The sequence below is a fragment of the Crinia signifera genome, chromosome 1 (genome assembly GCF_055691185.1).
Source record: "Crinia signifera chromosome 1, ASM5569118v1, whole genome shotgun sequence".
Taxonomy (NCBI): Eukaryota; Metazoa; Chordata; class Amphibia; order Anura; family Myobatrachidae; genus Crinia; species Crinia signifera.
This window is the reverse complement of record NC_139217.1, coordinates 72,410,164-72,429,991: the sequence shown is the minus strand read 5'-3', so window position 1 is coordinate 72,429,991 and position 19,828 is coordinate 72,410,164. Positions and strand designations below refer to the sequence as shown.

Here is a 19,828-nt window from a genome sequence, read left to right as displayed (position 1 = left end):
CCTGCCTCACCTGCTTCATTTGCATTGAAGTTCATAGTTCCTCTGAGTGAACTTAGTTAATATTTCCTCTGTTGTGGATGTCAGTTATGGTTTCTATGTTGAGGAACCACACACACATTTATGTTTGAATGTGTTTCTGTATGGGTTTCTCTTCCTTCTATCTTGTCTAGTGCCTGTATTGGTACAAACTGAAACTAGCTGGGCCTGGAGGAGGGGTAGAGGAGGGGAGGAGCCATGCTGACTGGGAGGAGCCTAGAAGTTTAACCTTTCTAGTGCTGGAATGGTCGCGCTCATCTGCTCTCTACCCACTTTAAGCCCTTTGGCAACTGACGTCCTTGAAGAAAGAGATTTAATAGGTAAGACATAAATCTTGTTTTCACTCTCGACTTTATCACTTTTCATGGCTTAGTACATTGTGACAAGGACATGTGGGTTGTGGATTTTGCACTCAGATTTTTTGTGCCCTGTATTCTGCAGGCAATTACCGCTGTTTATTTTATTTAGTATAGCAGGGGTGCTATCCTAACCAACTGGGGGTCAATAGTCAAAAAGAGGAGAAAAAAGACAGTTGTAGGTGGATGCACTCCAATCAGAGAGATTTGAATATTCTCATGTTTAAATAAACATTTGATTTAAAACCGTGGGGACTCCAGTTGTCTTTTTTTTTTGGTTTTGACAAGGAGATACCCACCCACTTGCAAAATAAGGGGCTAGCTTGATGAAGCACCTATGCGAAACACGTGTTTTAGACCGGTGTTAGGCAGTTTATAGGAAGATATGATGTAGATTGTATATATGTGATTTGTCAGATTCACTGTTTGAAACACTGTAGGACTACTGCTCACGCAGCACCTCACCTCAGGTTAACCTGCATAAGCAAGTAGCACAGTGCAGCATGCTGCCAGATTTAAGGCAAAGATAATATATCTTGGGTCCATTATATAATGCCAATATATATATGCTAGCCAGGCTAGCTTGAGGAAGCACCTATGCGAAACACGTGTTCTAGACCCGTGTTAAGTCTGCGCGAAGCAGAAGCTTTGAAAGCTAGTCTGCTACCTTCTGTGTTTGTGCATGTGTGAGAATAAGATGTAGTTTCACCCCGCCGGACTGAGCGTCCTGTTGCTATACAACAGTCAGCTATGGAGACGCGCTGAGGTCATCTTGCGGCGCCTAACCCAGCTGATTGTGGTCCGGTGATTGAGGGGTGTGGAGAGCGGTGTATGCATGCTGAGCTACCGGTACATAAGGTGAGCAGGAAGCATTGTGCAGTTGTGTGTATTTTCCTCCTGAAGGCGGGGTGTCAAGCCTCGAAACGTTGAGGTAATAAAGATCCACCTTTTAACAAGTCCTCCAGTGCCGTGCTTGGTTCCTCTCTGCTGACCGGATCCTACTGTCTCTATCTTATTTATTGAAGGGCACACTGGGAGCTGATTATATCAAATGGAGTGCCGGTCCACAAAGTCTGTATGTACAGTATGTGTGTGTGTATATATATATATAAATATATATATATATATACACACACACGCACTGTATTTATATATATATATATATATATACACACACACACTGTATATATATATATATATATATATATATATATATATATATATATACACACACACACACATAAATATATACACGCACATCCATACAGATGGAGCCCGCCTCATTCATGCGGCCAGCCGCCGGAAGGGGGTGCGCGCGCATGAGACGCTCACGCACCCCGTTCCAATGGAGCTCCCGTTGGTCGCCACCGCCTCCACACACCCTCCCCCCCCCCAACCCTGCCCATATCCATGAAGAGGAGACGGGCAGGGTTTCCGATCCCCACCACCGAGTGACTGGGATGCACATGCATGTCCCAGTCAGATGGAGTCCCTCTCAGGCAGCACTTGCCAGTGGGGACATTCTGGCGAACGCTAGAGCTGAATGAGAGGGGCGCCATCTGTGTATATATATATATATATATATATATATATATATATATACACACACGTATATACACACACACCACAACATGAAAACATGTATGCATACATTCGCTAACATTCGTACTTCTAATAAATGCTACTTACAGCGTCTGATGCTCCGTCTTAGGTGCAGCAGGAGGCAGGGATCACACCTCCTGAGATCCGACCATCACCTCTCCAGATGGGTGATGGTCCGCTGCACTCCCATGTGGAACGCAATTCTATGGCTGACTGCAATGTAGGCTCTGCGTTTGGCCGCTATTTAAATATTAAATATACGGCCCTACCCATCCCAGGCGCCTATCCATTATGGGCGTCAAAATCCACAGCTCCCTACGTGTGAATGGGGGCACTCTCATATTTGCAATTGTGCAGCAAACAAAAGCAGATCTATATATCAACTATGCTCACCTGCTTCACCTAAAACGCCTCCACACTGGGAATGACCAGCACATGCAGCACTATCCATAATAGCATGGAGTTGCACAAATGTGCATCATACCATATATACAGGTTGAGTATCCCCTATCCAAAATGCTCGGGACCACAAGCATTCCGGATAGGGGAATTTTTCGGTTTTTGGAATACATTTTTTTTCCATACTTACCTGTCCCCTGATGGTGTCCGGTGGTCCCTCGGCGTCCACGCAGTCCCCGGGCGTCCACAGCAGGCCTCCGGCATCTTCTCTGGGTCTCCAGCGGTCCCAGGAATGCATTGCGCGGGTGTGCGCCCGCGCCGGTGACACTCGCGCAATGCATTCCTGGGACCGCTGGAGACCCTGGAGAAGATGCCGGAGGCCTGCTGTGGATGCCCTGGGACTTGGTAAGTATGAAAAGAGGGTTAGGGAAAAAAAAAAAAAAATTATTCGAATGATTCCAAAAACCACGGTTTTTGGAATCATTCGGATAATGGATGCCCGGATACAGGATACTCGACCTGTACATATATTACATGTGTAAACCATTCATTTGCATAATTTTAGATGATCTGCTGGGGTTGTGTGTAATGTGATACATGGATTATGGATCTGGGTGCGAATCAACTTTAAAAAACAATTGCATGCATAAGTTATTACAATTCCACACACTCTGACATGATTCATTATGTTTGTGCAAATAATAGTTGCTGAGTGGAGATAGGTATAATTATGAGCAAGTTTTCGCTTTCCGTATTTTTTTGCGTGTGGCCGCTGAATGTGCTGCTAACATCTCGGTCTCATGCAGCCCATACACGGTCCGTTTAACGGATCCGTTTGGGACTTAATTAGCACACATCGGATCGGATCGCATCCCTAGTGCATGCAGTGTGCATGCACTGCGATCCGATCCGATGTGTACCTAGTACAAAAAGTATGTGCAGCACATACTTTTTGTACCGTACTATGTGATGCGTGGGAGTGCGCATCGCATAGTACAGAACGGAGCCATACACAACGGACCGTGTATGGGCTCCTTTAGAGGGAGACGCAATTTCTGACCCTGACCTCACTGCAGCAAAATTGGCCTCCATTACTGCAAATGTTCGGCAGAGGGAGGAAGACTTAGGGGGAAATTTACTAAAGGAAAATTAAAGTAAAAAAATAGGTGTATTTGTATCCAGAAATACACTTATTTTTGACATTTAGGGGGAAATTTACTAAAGGAAATTTGTAAAAAATAGGTGTATTTGTATCCAGAAAAACACTTATTTTTGATATTTACTATCCCGAAAATACGGCAATTCGTATTCGTATTGATAGCACATCAATACGAAAACGAATTGCCGTATTTTCGGGATAGTAAATATCAAAAATAAGTGTTTTTCTGGATACAAATACACCTATTTTTTTTACAAATTTCCTTTAGTAAATTTCCCCCTTACTATCCCGAAAATACGGCAATTCAATTCGTATTGATATCAATACGAATACGAATTGCCGTATTTTCGGGATAGTAAATGTCAAAAATAAGTGTATTTCTGGATACAAATACACCTATTTTTTTTACAAATTTCCTTTAGTAAATTTCCCCCTTAGCCTCCACCTCACAGGCATCACAAAATATTGCTACCTCAGCACCATCTGGCTCACAACAGTTGGCTGCTGAAGTGATAGGCCATGCCACTACTGGATGTCCAGCGCCTACTCATCATGGTAGCCAGGAGTCGGCAGGCAAAGCCAGGATTTTTGCATTTGAAGATGAGGAACTGGAAATCTTGGTACCCAAAGCACGGGAGTGGATTGAGTTTGGGCCAAAGAATATGGGTGCAGCAGCCAAGGAGAAGCTTTGGAGGAACATCACAGAGGAAATCAATAAGGTGACCCACAGCACCGTGAATGGACCAACATAAAGAGAAGGCAAGTATATACAATGGTGTGGAGACAAACACCAAAATAAAAAAAATATTATTTGGTACTTGTTTCCTAGCACGGCGCAACCGATTTTGATTGTATCCATCGGGTTGGAAAAAAACGCGTCCATCGCATGCCAACCAAATCGCATGCGATGCGATCGACCCGATTTTTACATTGGAATCAATGTAAAATGGTCCCTGAGACCAGATTTTACATTGATTTTAATGTAAAATTCCCCAAAACCCCCCCATTTTAATAGAAACCCCCCCTGATGTTTGAAATGCCCCCCATTGTTAACGCCACCCCGCTATTGACGCCAACCCAAAGCGTGGCGAGCGCAGCGAGCCCGCGAGGGGCGGCGGTACGAGTCCTCCGACCTTTTCATACCCCTACTGGAGTTGATTTTATAAAGTGAGCCTGAAGCGTGGTGAGCGCAGCGAGCCCCGCGAGGGGATGCGGATACCTTCACAGGTATCCGCGTCCCCTCGCAGGCTTCACAGGTATCCTCTTCCCCTCGCGGGGCTCGCTGTGCTTGCCACGCTTCGGGCTCGGTAAAATCAACTCCACGCCGACGTGGATAGTAGGGCTAAGAAAAGGTCGGAGGACGCGTACCGCCGCCCCTCGCGGGCTCGCTGCGCTCACCACGCTTCAGGTTGGCGGCAATAGCGGGGTGGCGTTAACAATGGGGGGGCATTAAACATACTTTTTAACCATATTCAATGTGAAATGGCCCATATTGGCCCATTTCACATTGTCATCTATGTAAAATAGGAGTGTGGAGCGCAAGCGTCACCTAGGTGACTGCATGGTGATTGGCTGATGGGTGATTGGTTGGCTGGTCCCTCCGTACGGGTTGGAGCAGCATTCTGCGAATGAATGACAAGTGCACTGTGGTTAATGACATTAATACGTGACTGCAACTTATTAGTGCAGACGCGCCGGCGGGAGGGAGCAGCAGGATTCTGATTGAATGAAGGCATAATACTCACCCCTATTTAAGGTAAGCACGCTATTATGTTCTTGTTACTCACCCACACCTTGACAAAGGGGCGTGCCAGCCCCGAAACGTTGGCTCTTGGCTGTTGTGTTCATTACACGTTTTGAAAAATCCTACGAGTGCCGCTGCCTGCTTCATTTCTACTTTATCTGCTGATCCAGAGGGCACCGGGGTGGCTGCAACGTTGAAGGGAGTGCCGGGCCGCCACACACACATATATATATATAGCACTTACCCAGCCTCCTAGAAGGAAAGGAATGGACCAGCACTCACAGTTTGAAGTGTAAAGAATTGTATTAGCAGTTACAGCATGATGCGATACAAGCAGGCTGACCCAACAGCCGTTTCAACTGGATGCCTCTCCAGTTTTCATCATCACCTGATGAAAACTGGAGAGGCATCCAGTTGAAACGGCTGTTGGGTCAGCCTGCTTGTATCGCATCATGCTGTAACTGCTAATACAATTCTTTACACTTCAAACTGTGAGTGCTGGTCCATTCCTTTCCTTCTAGGAGGCTGGGTAAGTGCTATCAATTAATCTTTAAGGACCCTGCACCCCCAACAACATTTCTACATTTATAACTGAATGCCGTCTTGCATATCCTTATATATATATATATATATATATATATATATATATATATATATATATATATATATATAAAAAATAAAAAAATTATAATGGTGAAAATAAAGTTAAATAAAATAAAGAATGAAAATAATATACCATGAGTTTACAGTGTTTTCACTCCTTGTGGAGTATTTTTGGAAAAGTCCGTGGCCTGGCTCTTACCCGATCTTTAGTGGAGGACGGTGCGGGGTGCTGGCGGCAGTTGAAAGTAAGCCGCGTTCTCTTTTTTCAGTCCGTTCGGCTCCAGTGTGGGGAGGAAGCCGAGGACTGTAGGAGGTGCTGGCGGCAGTTGGAGATAAGCCACGTCTTCTCCTTTCGGTGCTCCCGGCGGTGACATCACTCCTTGGCCGCTGCTCATGCTTGGAAGTCAGGCGGGCAAGGAAGAGTCCACAGGGCAGGCTAATCAGTACATTTCGTGTGAACGCACTTTTTCAACACTTGTGTAGCAGATTTTGGGATGGTACATAAGAGCATTTAAGAATACTCCTGCATTTGTGGTTTAAACCAATGAAACATATAATAAAATTTGTATGGTGCATGGGTGGGTATTGTGTTCAGGTGCTTGTAGTTTAGCTATTGTGTGTGCTGATTGCTGTAGCGAATGTTTGGCAGCTAAGCTGTTGGCTTGCGAGACTTGAGACTTGCTTTTGTTTTGCGAATGTTTTTTTTCCCGACCAACCAGCACTTGTAGTCACCACTCTTGTGTACTACAATTTACACCCAGTTTTTGCCCACTTTTCTGACCGCACCCATACAAACTCCAATGGGTCGTGCTTGTTTGCAAGTATATTTCTGCTCGCATGGGGATGAGCATGTTCGAATGCTCGACCCTGCACATGCGCACTGCGGATGTTATGCATGCATGATAATCACTAACACGCACTGACTGCGAATTGCCTATATGCATAAAAAGTCCAGTTGGAAATGTATAGTTCTATGACCCACTTCATTGGAAGTCAGCAGATATTTACTTTACTAAAAAAATCTTAAAAAAATGGAATAGACAGAAGCAATATGTAATCCCAAGTGTTGACGATGTCATTTGAGACTTGCTCTGCATTCTTGTTTGTCTGACTGCTTGAATAGATTAATGTTGATAGTTAAGGTGCCCATACACGGAGCAATAACTCAGTGCATTTTGAACTATATTGCATCGCACTCAAATCGCATGCAATTTGCGTCCGATGCAATGTAATGGGAACCTAGTTCAAGAAGTTCGGACTGCACAGACTTTTTATGCTGTGCGATAAGATGCCAGCGGGAGCGCGCATTGCGTCGCACGGCACCCTCGCACCATGTATGGGCACCTTTAGTTTATAACTGTAGTTCCACATGTGAATTGGTTTTCTACCTATGCTTTAAACAGTACACTATATCAGTAAAAGAATAATAATCATTTTTTATTTATAATATTTAAGGTACCTGGGTAAGAAACAGTGTCCAATCAATAAAAAGTCAATAACAAAATATATGAAACAAAGCCAAAAGAGCAGTCTACGGGAAATCATATTAGAACCTAATTTCAAAAGAAGTTCTCTGGAAGAGTCCAAGACAAGAGTAAGTTCTGTATTGTACTAAAATATTTCCTTACGACTTTTTCTTTGCATATCAACTCAGCTTTTGGACTACATTAGACTTTTGAAGTGATCACAATATGGTTTCACTGGAAATCAACTTCAGTAAATTACATCAAAAAGGAACTGCAAAAATACTAAACTTCAGAAAAGCGAACTTTGAATTATTTAGGGAAGCCCTAACAGGAATTGGGTGGGAAACGGTTATGGAGGGAAAAAATGCAGAGGAAATGTGGGATACTCTAAAAAAGGTGCTTGATTCACTAACTATTGAATACATTCCTAAAGTAACTAAAGGTAAATTCAACAAAAAAAAGCCACCATGGTTGGACAAAGAAGTAAGGTCAGCTATCAACAATAAAACCAGAGCCTTTAAATTCTATAAAAATAACTTGAATGAGGAGGCATTCGCAAAATACAAAGAATCAAACAAAACTTGTAAAGGGGTAATCAAAGCAGCTAAAATATTATATGAAGAGTGCATAGCCACTGAAAGCAAAAACAACCCAAAGAAATTTTTTAAATACATAAATAGTAAACGTTTAATTAAGGAAAACACAGGCCCATTAACTGATACTAGTGGAAAAAGTGTTACTGAGGACAAGGGAAAAGCAAAACTGTTAAATGAGTTCTTCTCATCAGTATTTACTAAGGGAGAGCAGACTGTGGAACGAACATTTACCACAAACGGGACAAATAAGCCAGATCTCATTGTGGATTTCACGCCGAAAGAATTAATACTGAGGCTAAGCAAACTCAAAACAAATAAGTCACCAGGGCCAGATGGGATTCATCCGAGGGTATTAATGGAATTAAGGGATGAACTAGCTACCCCCCTACATTATATCTTTAGCAAGTCACTATCGTCAGGTATAGTACCAAAAGATTGGAGAATAGCAGAGGTAGTGCCAATATTCAAAAAAGGAAAAAAGGAAGATCCCGCTAATTACAGACCCGTTAGTTTAACATCAATTGTGGGTAAACTATTTGAAGGATTTTTAAGGGATGGTATCCAGGAATATTTAGATCATCACCTTCTACTCAGTACTAACCAACATGGGTTCGTGAAAAATCGTTCATGCCAAACTAATCTACTAGGGTTCTATGAAGAGGTTAGCAAAAACCTCGATAATGGAAATGCTGTAGATGTGATTTTCCTAGATTTTGCTAAAGCATTTGATACTGTCCCACACAAGAGATTGATTAATAAAATGGAGAACCTAGGATTGGGTGAAAATATCTGCAGATGGGTAGGGAATTGGCTATGTAATAGAGAACAAAGAGTGGTTGTGAATGGTGCCGTATCAGATATGATACCGGTACTAAGTGGCGTGCCCCAGGGTTCGGTTTTGGGGCCCATTTTGTTTAACATTTTTATTAACGATATTGGGATAGGGTTACTCAGCAATGTATCCATCTTTGCGGACGATACAAAACTTAGCAAAGTCATCAAATCACCAGAAGATGTCACCATGCTTCAAAATGATCTTGCAATTCTAGATGAGTGGGCAAAAAAATGGAAGATGAGGTTCAATGTAGATAAATGTAAGGTTATGCACCTTGGGAGACACAACCAGTGTGCAAGTTACAACCTTAGCGGAGAGGAACTGGGTAATTCCATACTTGAAAAGGATCTAGGAGTCCAAATAGACAGCAATCTAGGATGTAGTGCCCATTGTAATGTAGCTACAAAAAAGGCCAACAAAATTCTGGCATGTATTAAGAGGGGAATGGAAACTAGGGACTCAAGGGTAATTATGCCACTATATAAAGCATTGGTGAGACCTCACCTAGAGTACGGAGTACAGTTCTGGGCCCCACACTATAAAAAGGACATCATAGAATTAGAAAAAGTCCAAAGGCGAGCAACAAAGCTTATTAGGGGAATGGAGAATTTAAGCTACGGGGAGAGATTAAGCAATTTGGGACTATTTACATTAGAAAAGAGACGTTTAAGGGGGGACATGCTCAACATGTACAAGTATATCAAGGGCCAATATAAGGAACTGTCACACACCCTATTTTCTACTAGAAAGGAATCTAGGACGCGAGGGCATGAGTATAGATTAGAAGAAAAAAGATTTCATTCAGCTAGTAGAAAGAATTTCTTTACGGTCAGAACAGTCAAACTCTGGAACTCTCTTCCCAGAGAGGTGGTAACGGCTGGCTCATTAAATGCGTTCAAGGCAAAGTTGGACAAACATTTACTGGAGAAAAACATCCATGGGTACAAATAAGAAATATAATTTGTCTGTAAAATACCAGAACCAACCAAATCAGCAATGGATATCTATACCAGGTTGAACTAGATGGACGCAAGTCTTTTTTCAGCCTTACCTACTATGTAACTATGTAACTATGAATAGGTCAGTGACCACCCTTAGTTTAAAGTCATTAAAAATGTTTACAGTATAGAAAGTAAGATGATAATGGAAACAGAGATAAAAGAGATTTGGGGCAGAGATGAGAGAGAGGGACATGGTAGGGTGAAGGGGCACAGAGATGAGAGAGAGGGACATGGTAGGGTGAAGGGGCACAGAGATGAGAGATGGTAGACAGGTAGCCTTGGGGTGACAGAGCTTTTGAAAACTGTAGGTTTAAGCAGCTAGTACCTTTCAGATACCTAAGTATGTATTTTGCAACAGTCCAATGCTTCCTTTGCTTGTGTATTGTTTGGACGTGTGCCAACACTTGTATGAATTACAGTTCCAATATCATTTTGATAAGGAACTTTGCTCATTTCCTCTTTTACTGCCTCTGATGTTACACACATAGCATTTTTTATAATTGTACTTTTGTTAATTGGTATACTGACAGGTTTGGGCCCACCATACTAAATTCTTTAAAAAAATTGCCCCAATGTATCCTTGTTGACCAATAGTAACAGCCCCAGCATAACATTTTGTACAATCCTCAAACCCAGCAGTTGGTGTTTTTTTGAACCTGTTACTTAGCAACAATTTAATCTCCCCTATTTACAGATGGAGCCATGCTCATCCATTGCGCCAGCACGCCTAGGCGAGTGGTTTGGTGCACCACTTTTGTAGCGCACTCAGACACACCAAGGTGCATTGAGGCACGCCACACAATATCCATGGAATACACATGGCCACCGCTGGGTGGGTAATGGTCCACTAATCCAGTAGCGGATTGATATACAGATGGAACCGGGCCATTTGCCGAAAATGGGACAAGCTTGTATGTAAGATGCTGTGCATCTCATTCTCGGTAGTACAATACAAGCTCGGGCAAATGGGTCGTTTAATATCTGAGCCTCCTAGGCAAATAATTTCATAAACATAGCGTCCTGCAGTTCCCGCAGGTGACCGGGCGCCGGGGCCCGCCATCTTGCCCCGTGGCATAGTCCCCAGCGCCCCCCTTAACCATAAATCTGGGAGGGTGCAGGGGAAAACCGCGTGGAGGCTTGGGGTACCTGGGGAGCGCACCCGCCCCGGAGATGCCAGAATCGGGCATAGACGCACGGGCGGAAGTGCCGCCCGCCGCGTCATAGGCCAGCACCGCGTGATGCATAGCGGTGCCGGCCTCACCCGCCTGCAAGAGACGCTGGAGGGGGACCCGGAGCGAAGGTGGCGGGCGGTAAGAGCGCGCCTGTGGGAGCCAGCAAGTGAGGGGGCGGGGGAGCCAACACTGCCGCGTAGCCCGCAGTGGCTGGGCCGGATCCGGGTGCATCCGGATCGGGCCCTGTATGGAACGGGTACTGGGAGTAACCCCCTGTGGGGGACTCAGACCGCATGCTGCGGGCCCCTGGCACTGGAGCGGGGGGGTGGTGCGTGTGTATCCGCCGCATCTTTGAGGGGGGGGGACGGAGCACCTAACTAACTGGAGGGGTGGTAGACATCTAGAAAAAGGCAGGGAGGGGGAGCTGGGTGACGGGGACGGAACCTGTTGGCTAACTGAACTGTGTGGAACAAGGGGCTCAAATAGAATCTGAACAAACAGGCACTTAGCTTTTGTCTGGAGAAGCTGCTGGGCTGTGACTGCATGCTGCTGGGCTGTGACTGCATGCTGCTGGGCTGTGACTGCACTGAAGAAACTTTTGCAAGAGGAAGTATTTCCTGTAAGGACCTGCCTATATACCCCTCTCCTAAGCTCACGCCCCTAAGCTCTCCCATAGTCTAACTACAAAACTGAAACTAACTTTAGCCCACTAGCAGTCATTAACTCTTTCCTGCCAACCCAAAAAATTTACGCCTCTTAAGTACGCTCTGGCTTAGGCAGCCCTCGCTTTATCAAGTCAAGGGCAGAGAGTGAGAAGGGAATTAATAGTAGTACAGAGATGTTGGAGGATTGGGAGGACATAAGAGTCTTGAAGCAAGACCATAAATTAAAATAGAGTCTGCCTTGGAGCGCAATTTCCTCCACTGTCGCTCGGCATTCCAAATTACAGGTTGAGTATCCCCTATCTGAAATGCTCAGTTTTTTGGAATATTATTTTTTTTTAATATACCTACCTGGTTCTACGGTGACCTTCAGGATCTTCTTCAGTGGTCCCAGGGATGCATTGCGTGAGTTTGCAGGTGCGCAATGCACCCCTGGGACCGGAGATGCTGCAGAATAGGATCCTGAAGCCCACCGTGGAGGACGGGGGAAGTAGTAAGTATCAAAGAAGCTGCAAGGGGGGGGGGGGGGGGGTGGACCACAAAATATTCTGAAAAACCATGGTTTTTGGAATATTTTGTTTTTTGGATATTCGGATACAGGATACTCAACCTGTATTACATTTAAAAAGAAATGTATGTGTAATGTTGCTTTATTTGCTTGTCTTCTGAAATCTAGACATCAGCTGATATTGAGAAATGCTTTGCTCAAATGAGAGAGTATTTTATTCAGGATCTTCTACAGCTCCATGACAAGAGGTAAGGAAACAGAGATATGCCCATGAACTGAAAGCTATCTAGCATGTGCTCTATATAACATAACCTCTTGCAGCCGGGGCTGCCAAGAGGTATGCCGGGCCCCGGTAAATGCTTAGGGGCGTGGCCTACATGCTGTAGGTGTGTGCTGCTGCTGCTGCCTGGAAGGGAGGTCTAGGGCCCCCGCCGGGCCCCTCCAGCAAGCCCGGAGATGGCTAATTAGTAACCCCCCCACTCTGTGGCCCTGCTTGCACCCTCAGTGTAATAGCACCATCACATTATGGAATACAGCAACCTGTCACAAATTACTTAAAACATATACACACTCTGTTTCCATATTCATTTCATTACAGTAACACTGCGGTGATTGATTATTTAGACGCAGTGAAGATATATTTGCGCGCGCGCCCCTGGCGAGAGCCGGCCGCTGGCGGGGGCTAGTGATAGAATCGCCAGCCCCTGCAAAGATGGAGCCTTCTCCATCTGTATGTTTGTGAGCACTTGTAAGTACAATCTCTGAACCAGCCCCTTTGTTCTCCTATGTGTTATGTAGATTACAGACTGTTATACCCTGGGTACATTCACATTTGGCTGCCTTAATGCAATAAATGTCTGTCTTCAGGTTTAAAGCCTTTCATAGAAAACTTTGGTTGCCTTCGAGAAATGACAGGAAGTCTTCAAAAGGATCTTCAGAAGGATCTTCAAGAATTTGGCAGCAGTTGATGACACACATAAAATCATTGTTGAGAGACAGAGATTGGGATAATCAAAGACACACATTTGAGAGACTGATATCAATGGTAACTATGTTTGAATTATATAGCAGCAATTGCTTCTATATTATCTATGCCTAAATGATGTGAATATGATTATTTTATTCAATTTATTTAATTATACTATAGCTTTAGTACCACCAATCCCAGTTGTATTAGCATAGCCATTAGTTTGCATAGCATAGCCATTGAGCTAGGATACACCATTGAGGGGGGAGAGGATGCTTTAATGTACCAAGCATGAGCTTAGAAGAGAGGCCCACAGCGCACTGATGATCCTGCAGAAGGCGCCAGCCTGTGACTATTAAGCCATTTACTGCTGGAATCACTGGTGCCAGTGGCGGAACTACCATGGGTGCAGGGGGTGCAGCTGCTATGGGGCCCGGCGGCTGGGGGGGCCCCATGGACAGCAAGCACTCCCCTGCCTTTTCCTGCGCTGGCGCTTAGCGGTGGGAGACCAAGCAGGGAACAGCATTTGCCGGCGCCTCCTGTCTATACACCCACCCACCCCATGTGAGAGGGAGAAGCAGCTACCTGCCTGCGCATCCTGTGCGCTGTCTCCGGCTCTCCGCCCACCCAGCGGCGCATGTGAGCGGGAGGTCTGGCGGGGGAACTGCAGCACTTGCCGGGACCGGGACCCTGACCCCCCCCCCCCCCGAGCAAAGAAAGTGGGGGCAGCGGCTGCCTTCGCCTCCTGTCACTGCCCACCTAGCGCATGTGAGCAGGGGAGACCAGCGGGGAGCAGCAGCGCGCGCGTGTGAGGACTTGGAGGAGAACAAGCAGGGAGTTGAGGCTGCCTGCGCCTTCTGTGTCTCCCCGCAAGTGAGCGAGAGAGACCAAGCATGGGGGGAAACAGCACTTGCCGGGGTCCCCCCCCCCCCTCCAGCGGGAGATCCATGTCTGCACCCTGATGTATGAGTGTCATCCCAACGAGGCCTGGATCCATTCTATGCATGCTTGGTGAGTAGTGATGTCCTGTCCCTATTGTCCTGTGCTTGTTCCTAATGTCCCCTCCTATCTCTATTGTCCTGTCCTATCCCTTGTCATCCCTATTGTCCTGTACTGTCCCTACTGTTCTTTGCTTATAAATATAATAATGTCCTGTCCCTATTGTCCTGTCTCTATTGTCCTGTCTCTATTGTCCTGTCTCTATTGTCCTGTCCCTATTGTCCTGTCTCTATTGTCCTGTCCCTATTGTCTTGAGCTTATGTCCAATCCTGTCTCTATTGTCCTGCCCCTTTTGCCCTGCTTTTGCTTATACCTAATATACCTTGTACTGTATTATACCCATCCCCCTTTGCTACTTTTACTCTAACCCCCCCCCCCCCCCACCGTTCTCATTTGGGTGAAGTGCTGGGGGGGCCCTTTCAAATTTTTGCTATGGGGCCCACAACGGTGTAGTTACGCCTCTGACTGGTGCTTTGACCCGCCCTTCCCAAGGTTCATCTCCTTTGCTCCATAACTCTTCAAGTGTGTATCTTCCCCGTCACTCCCCAAGTGTGCATCTTCCCCGTCACTCCCCAAGTGTGCATCTTCCCCGTCACTCCCCAAGTGTGCTTCTGCCCCCATCCTTTCCCAAGTATTCATCTGCGCCCATCTTCCTCCAATTTGTCTCTGATACCCCTATGTAAGTGTACTTCTGATACCCCTCTATATATGTGCCTATGACCCCACCTCCCTTAGTGTTCCTTTAACACCCTTTCCGCAAGTGTGACTCTAAATGGGCGTGTGTCCCATCCCTCTTGTAGTGTGCCTCTGACCTCCCCTGCCCAAGTGTACATCTGCTCCATCTCTCCACAAATGTGTTATCTCCCCAGATGTACCTCGGTTCCCATACCTGACCATGTGCACTGCAGGTGCACTGCAGGTGGGGCAGATGTAACTTGTGCAGATATAATTAGATTTGGGTGGGGTTTTACTTCAAAGTGAGATCTATATTGCAGTGTAAAAATAAAGCAGCCAGTATTTCCCTGCACAGAAACAAAATAACTCACCCAAATCTAATTCTCTCTGCACATTTTACATCTGCCCCCTGCAGTGCACATGGTTTTGTCCATCTAAGAAGGATTTTGTCAGAAAGAGTGAACTAGAATAAGGCCCCAAATGTGCTACTTTCCCCAACCCACCCAAAGTGTGCCTCTACTCCCAACCTTACCCAAGCGGACCTTTGCTCCATTATTTCCCAAATGTGTCTTTGCCCCATCCCTCACTAAGGGGGTTATTCTGATTCACTCTGAAAGGCACAATCACTCTCTAATGTACAAAACCATGTGCACTGCAGGTAGGGCTGATGTAACATGTGCAGAGAGAGTTAGATTTTACTTCAAACTGATATCTATATTGCAGTGTAGAAATAAAGCAGTCAGTATTTACCCTGCACAAAAATGAAATAACTCACCCAAATCTAACTCTCTCTGCACGTTACATCAGCCCCACCTGCAGTGCACATGGTTTTGTCGATTAGAGAGTGATTGTGCCTTTCCGAGTGAATCAGAATAACCCCCTAAGTGTGCCTCTGCTCCCATATCTCTCTTGCTTGCAAAAAAACTGCACCAAATCACACCTTTAAAAAGTCAAATTTTTTGCCGCGAATTCACATATGTAATGAGATTCGAATTCGCTCAAAAAAAAAAAGGGCGATATGGTGCGATTTCGGGCGATTTTTAGTCATGAAAATGTACACATTTTAAAACATGCAAATTTTTTGTAAAAAAAAAAAAAAAAAACGGGAAAAAAATGGAGTGGGGTCCCCCCTCCTGAGCATTACCAGCCCCGGGCTGAAAGAGCCAATCCTGGTTTCATAAAATCACAGGGACAAACAAGTTGGGATTCTGGATTTTACAAAACCAGCACCAGGCTCAAGGGAAGATGAAGATAACAATCACTCCTACCTCTCAAGCTCGCTGCCTAGGTGTTATCCTTGACTCCGAACTTTCCTTTGTACCCCACATTCAATCTGTCTCAAAATCATGCCACATGCACCTAAAAAAACATATTTAAAATTCGCCCTTACCTTACACAAGACACTGCAAAAACTCTAATCCATGCTCTCATCATCTCACGCATTGATTATTGCAAGTCTCCTTATTGGCCTTCCCCACTACAGACTCTCACCACTACAGTCCATTATGAATGCAGCTGCAAGGCTAATCTTCCTAGCCAGACGTTCATCGTCTGCAAAGCTACTCTGTCAGTCACTTCATTGGTTACCTGTATTCTTCCGTATTCAATACAAAATTATTTTTCTTACACACAAAGCCATAAACCAAACTACACCAACATACATATCTTCTCTTATCTCAAAATATCATCCAACACGACCTCTAAGCTCCTCCCAAGATCTGCGTCTCTCATCCACACTCATTACTCGCTCCCATTCCCGACTGCAGGACTTTCTGCGGGCTGCCCCCAATCTGTGGAATGCCCTCCCAAGCACAATAAGTCTCTCCTACAGTCTCCAAACCTATAAGCGTTCCCCAAAAACTCATCTCTTCAGGCAAGCTTATCAAATTCCATAACCAGTCATAGAACCTTGCGTTCTGGTGGAATCTATGCAATAAAGAAAACAGTATCTATCCTTATGTATCAATGCCTTTTTCCCTATAGATTGTAAGCTTGCGAGCAGGGCCCTCCTACATTTTGACTGTCTGTAAATACCCTGTTTGTTGTATCACCGTCTCCTTTGTAAAGCGCAACGGAATATGCTGCGCTATATAAGAAACTGTTAATAAATAAAATAAATAAGGGCCGGTCCTGGTTCCCAAAATACAAGGGGGTGGGCATCGAGCTAATGATTGTGTAAAAAATAGAAAAACGAATGTGTATTGCTGTGGAACTATGAGTCCCAGCAAGCCTGAACCACATGCAGGGACTTGGAGAACCACAAGTTCCAGCATGTGGGGCAATAAAGGGCCTGCTGGGACTTGTAGTCCCACAGTAGCAAAAATAGTTAAATAAATACACACACACACTTTCACATTTCACACGGAGCCCATTAATCCATACTTACCTATGTTGATAGAAGATCGGTCCCCTTGTCCTGTAGAATCCACTGGAGTACCTGTGGATAGAAAACATACTCACAGATGTCTTCAGCGCTTCTCCGGGAGCCCTGAAACACTCTAATCACGGTCCGGTGTTCTGTTTACATCTGGGGCTCCGCCCACCAGTCAATGATGGCACGGGAAAACCACCATGCCGGACCATCATTGGCTGGTGGGCGGGCCTAAGTCCCTGTCTGGGGGGCAGAGCCCCAGATGTAAACAGAACACCGGACCATAATTAGAGTGTTGCAAGGCTCCTGGAGAAGCGCTGAAGACGGCTGGTGAGTATGTGTTCTATCCACAGGTACCCCAGTGGATTCTACAGAACAAGGGGACCGCTCTTCTATCAACATAGGTGAGTATTGGATGAATAGGCTCTGTGTGAAATAAAGTTTTACTGTAAGTGTGTGTGTGTGTATTTATTTAACTATTTGTGCTACTGTGGAACTACAAGTTCCACAGCAATTCACAATAGATTTCTATTTTTTTACACAATCATCAGCTCGATGCCCACCGCCCGGGGGCATCACGGACAGCCCCGGGCTTCAGCATGGGCAGGTAAGTTCTGGAGGGGGGGTCCCCACTCCCCCAGGACCCCTGCCCATGCTGACCGGTCAGGTGGTGAATGCTTTGGCCTGGGGGACTTTTATAAAAAGTCTCTCCCTGGCTGTGGCATTACCCTGCTGGCTGGTTGGGCCCGGTGCTGCTTCTTGAAATACGGGGGACCCCTATTCATTTTGTCCCCCGTATTTTGGGAACCAGGACCGGCCCTTGAGCCTGGTGCTGGTTTTATAAAATCCAGGAAACCCCAACTTGTTTGTCCCTGTGATTTTATGAAACCAGGACCGGCTCTTTCAGCCTGGGCTGGTTATGCCTCTTTTTTTCAGTTTTTTAACCCTTTTTTGGACAGAACCATACACAGATCACAATGATCTGTGCATGGTTCTGTCAATTTCGCCAGCCAGAACCTGGTCTAATTTTTTGGGCGATTTTTGGTAACCTTTACCAAAAATCGCATCCTATTACATGTGTGAGTTAGATGCTTTCCAATGGGAAAACATCTGGATGCGAATTGAAGTGTGACTAAAAATCGCCACTTCACTACTTTTTTTGATGCGAATCGCACCCTATTACATGTGCGATTTTTGAAAAACGTGCGAATTCGGCCGTTTTTACCCAAAAAATCGCACATGTCTAAAATATCCCACCGTATTACATTTCGCCCCAAGTGTGCTTCTGAAACCCCTCCACAAATATGCCCCAGCCTTCATCTCTTCACAAATGCACCTCTACACCTATCCCTCCCAAGTATGTTCCTTTCCCATCCAGCCATAATTGTGCTTCTGCCCACATGACTCCAAAAGTGTGCCTCTGATATCCCTACCTACGTGTGCTTCTGCTTCCCCTCACCAAGTGTGATTCTGACCCTACCCCAATGTGTCTGTGACTTCAAACCTTTACCGAATATGCCTCTGCCTAGGAAGGAGTTAATCCGACCAATCCTACCTTAGTGTACCTCTGTTTCTCACCATGTCTTTATCTGACACCCCTTTCCATGTGTTCCTGTGATCTCCACTCTCATGCATCTGACCCCTGTCCTCCTTCCCCATTTCTGACCCTGCTACCAACCTCATCAGCAACTTTGACTCATCTCTCCATGGATAATGGCTTAACATACATAATTTCCTTCTTCGTGTGTCTTTTTGATTGGTAATTTACCTAACTTGTTGTCTTTTGTCCCCCACAAGATTAATGTTCGGAATGATGATATTCAGATTGAGCATGGCACATGCAATGAGAGCCGAGGTTCATGCTGTGCACATTAGGACATGTATGTCCCACATCGGCAATTACTCAGAGTCATCACGCAGACATGCGTGATGACCTAATTATTACCAGGCCACAATTTTATGATACTGCATATGTGAATGTCATGTGGGGGGGGCTTGACTGTGCATGTGCAAACCCCCGGGTTCTATAAACGGGTGTGGATCGTTTTATCGACCACACTTAGGTCAACAGTCGACATGGGTGAAGATCGACAAGATGTCTAGGTCGACATGGGTTTAGGTCGACACATGCGTTAGGTCGTCATGGGTTATGTCGACAGGTCGTTAGGTCGACATGGGTTTTTTCACAGTTTTTTTAAACGAAAGTCGACACAGTTGGAAGTGAACCGTAGCCCCTCGCATTCGAGCATGGTGCCTCGCTGCGCTCGGTACACTATTTTATTCTCACACCACGCCCCAGTGGATGGTAGGGCATAAAATACCGCCTGTCGGCACATGTCGGCTCAAAAAACAGATGAAAAAACCCATGTCGACCTAACGCATGTGTCGACCTAAACCCATGTTGACCTTGTCCCATGTTTACCTAGAACCCTGTCGACCTTGCTACCTATCGACCCAACGGTGTTGACCTAATGACTGTCGACCTAAGTGCTGTCGACAATACGACCGTATCCCCTATAAACTGCAGTAAATAGAAGACAGCTGGGGCTGATGATAAGGCAGGAAGTGGCTTCCTACGGGATGCCAGCTCTCTGCTAAATGCAGCCAAGACTGGCAGTCTCAGAGGTCCCAATGGAACTAGTACTGTGGGTGACTGGGTATGTGGTCACTGGGTAGA

At 45.4% G+C, this 19,828-nt stretch overlaps 1 protein-coding gene across 3 annotated transcripts in view; it reads left to right on the top strand.

Annotated features, from left to right (window-relative positions):
• Positions 1–19,828, top strand: part of LOC146042070 (uncharacterized) — a 378,004-nt gene that overhangs the window by 356,325 nt on the left and 1,851 nt on the right. For all 3 annotated transcript variants that reach the window (XM_083162079.1, XM_083162014.1, XM_083162143.1), the window contains exons 20-22: positions 7,355–7,493; positions 12,308–12,387; positions 13,007–13,184. In XM_083162079.1, coding sequence (XP_083018205.1) covers positions 7,355–7,493; positions 12,308–12,387; positions 13,007–13,184 — 397 coding nt within the window. The remainder of the gene's footprint in view (positions 1–7,354; positions 7,494–12,307; positions 12,388–13,006; positions 13,185–19,828) is intronic.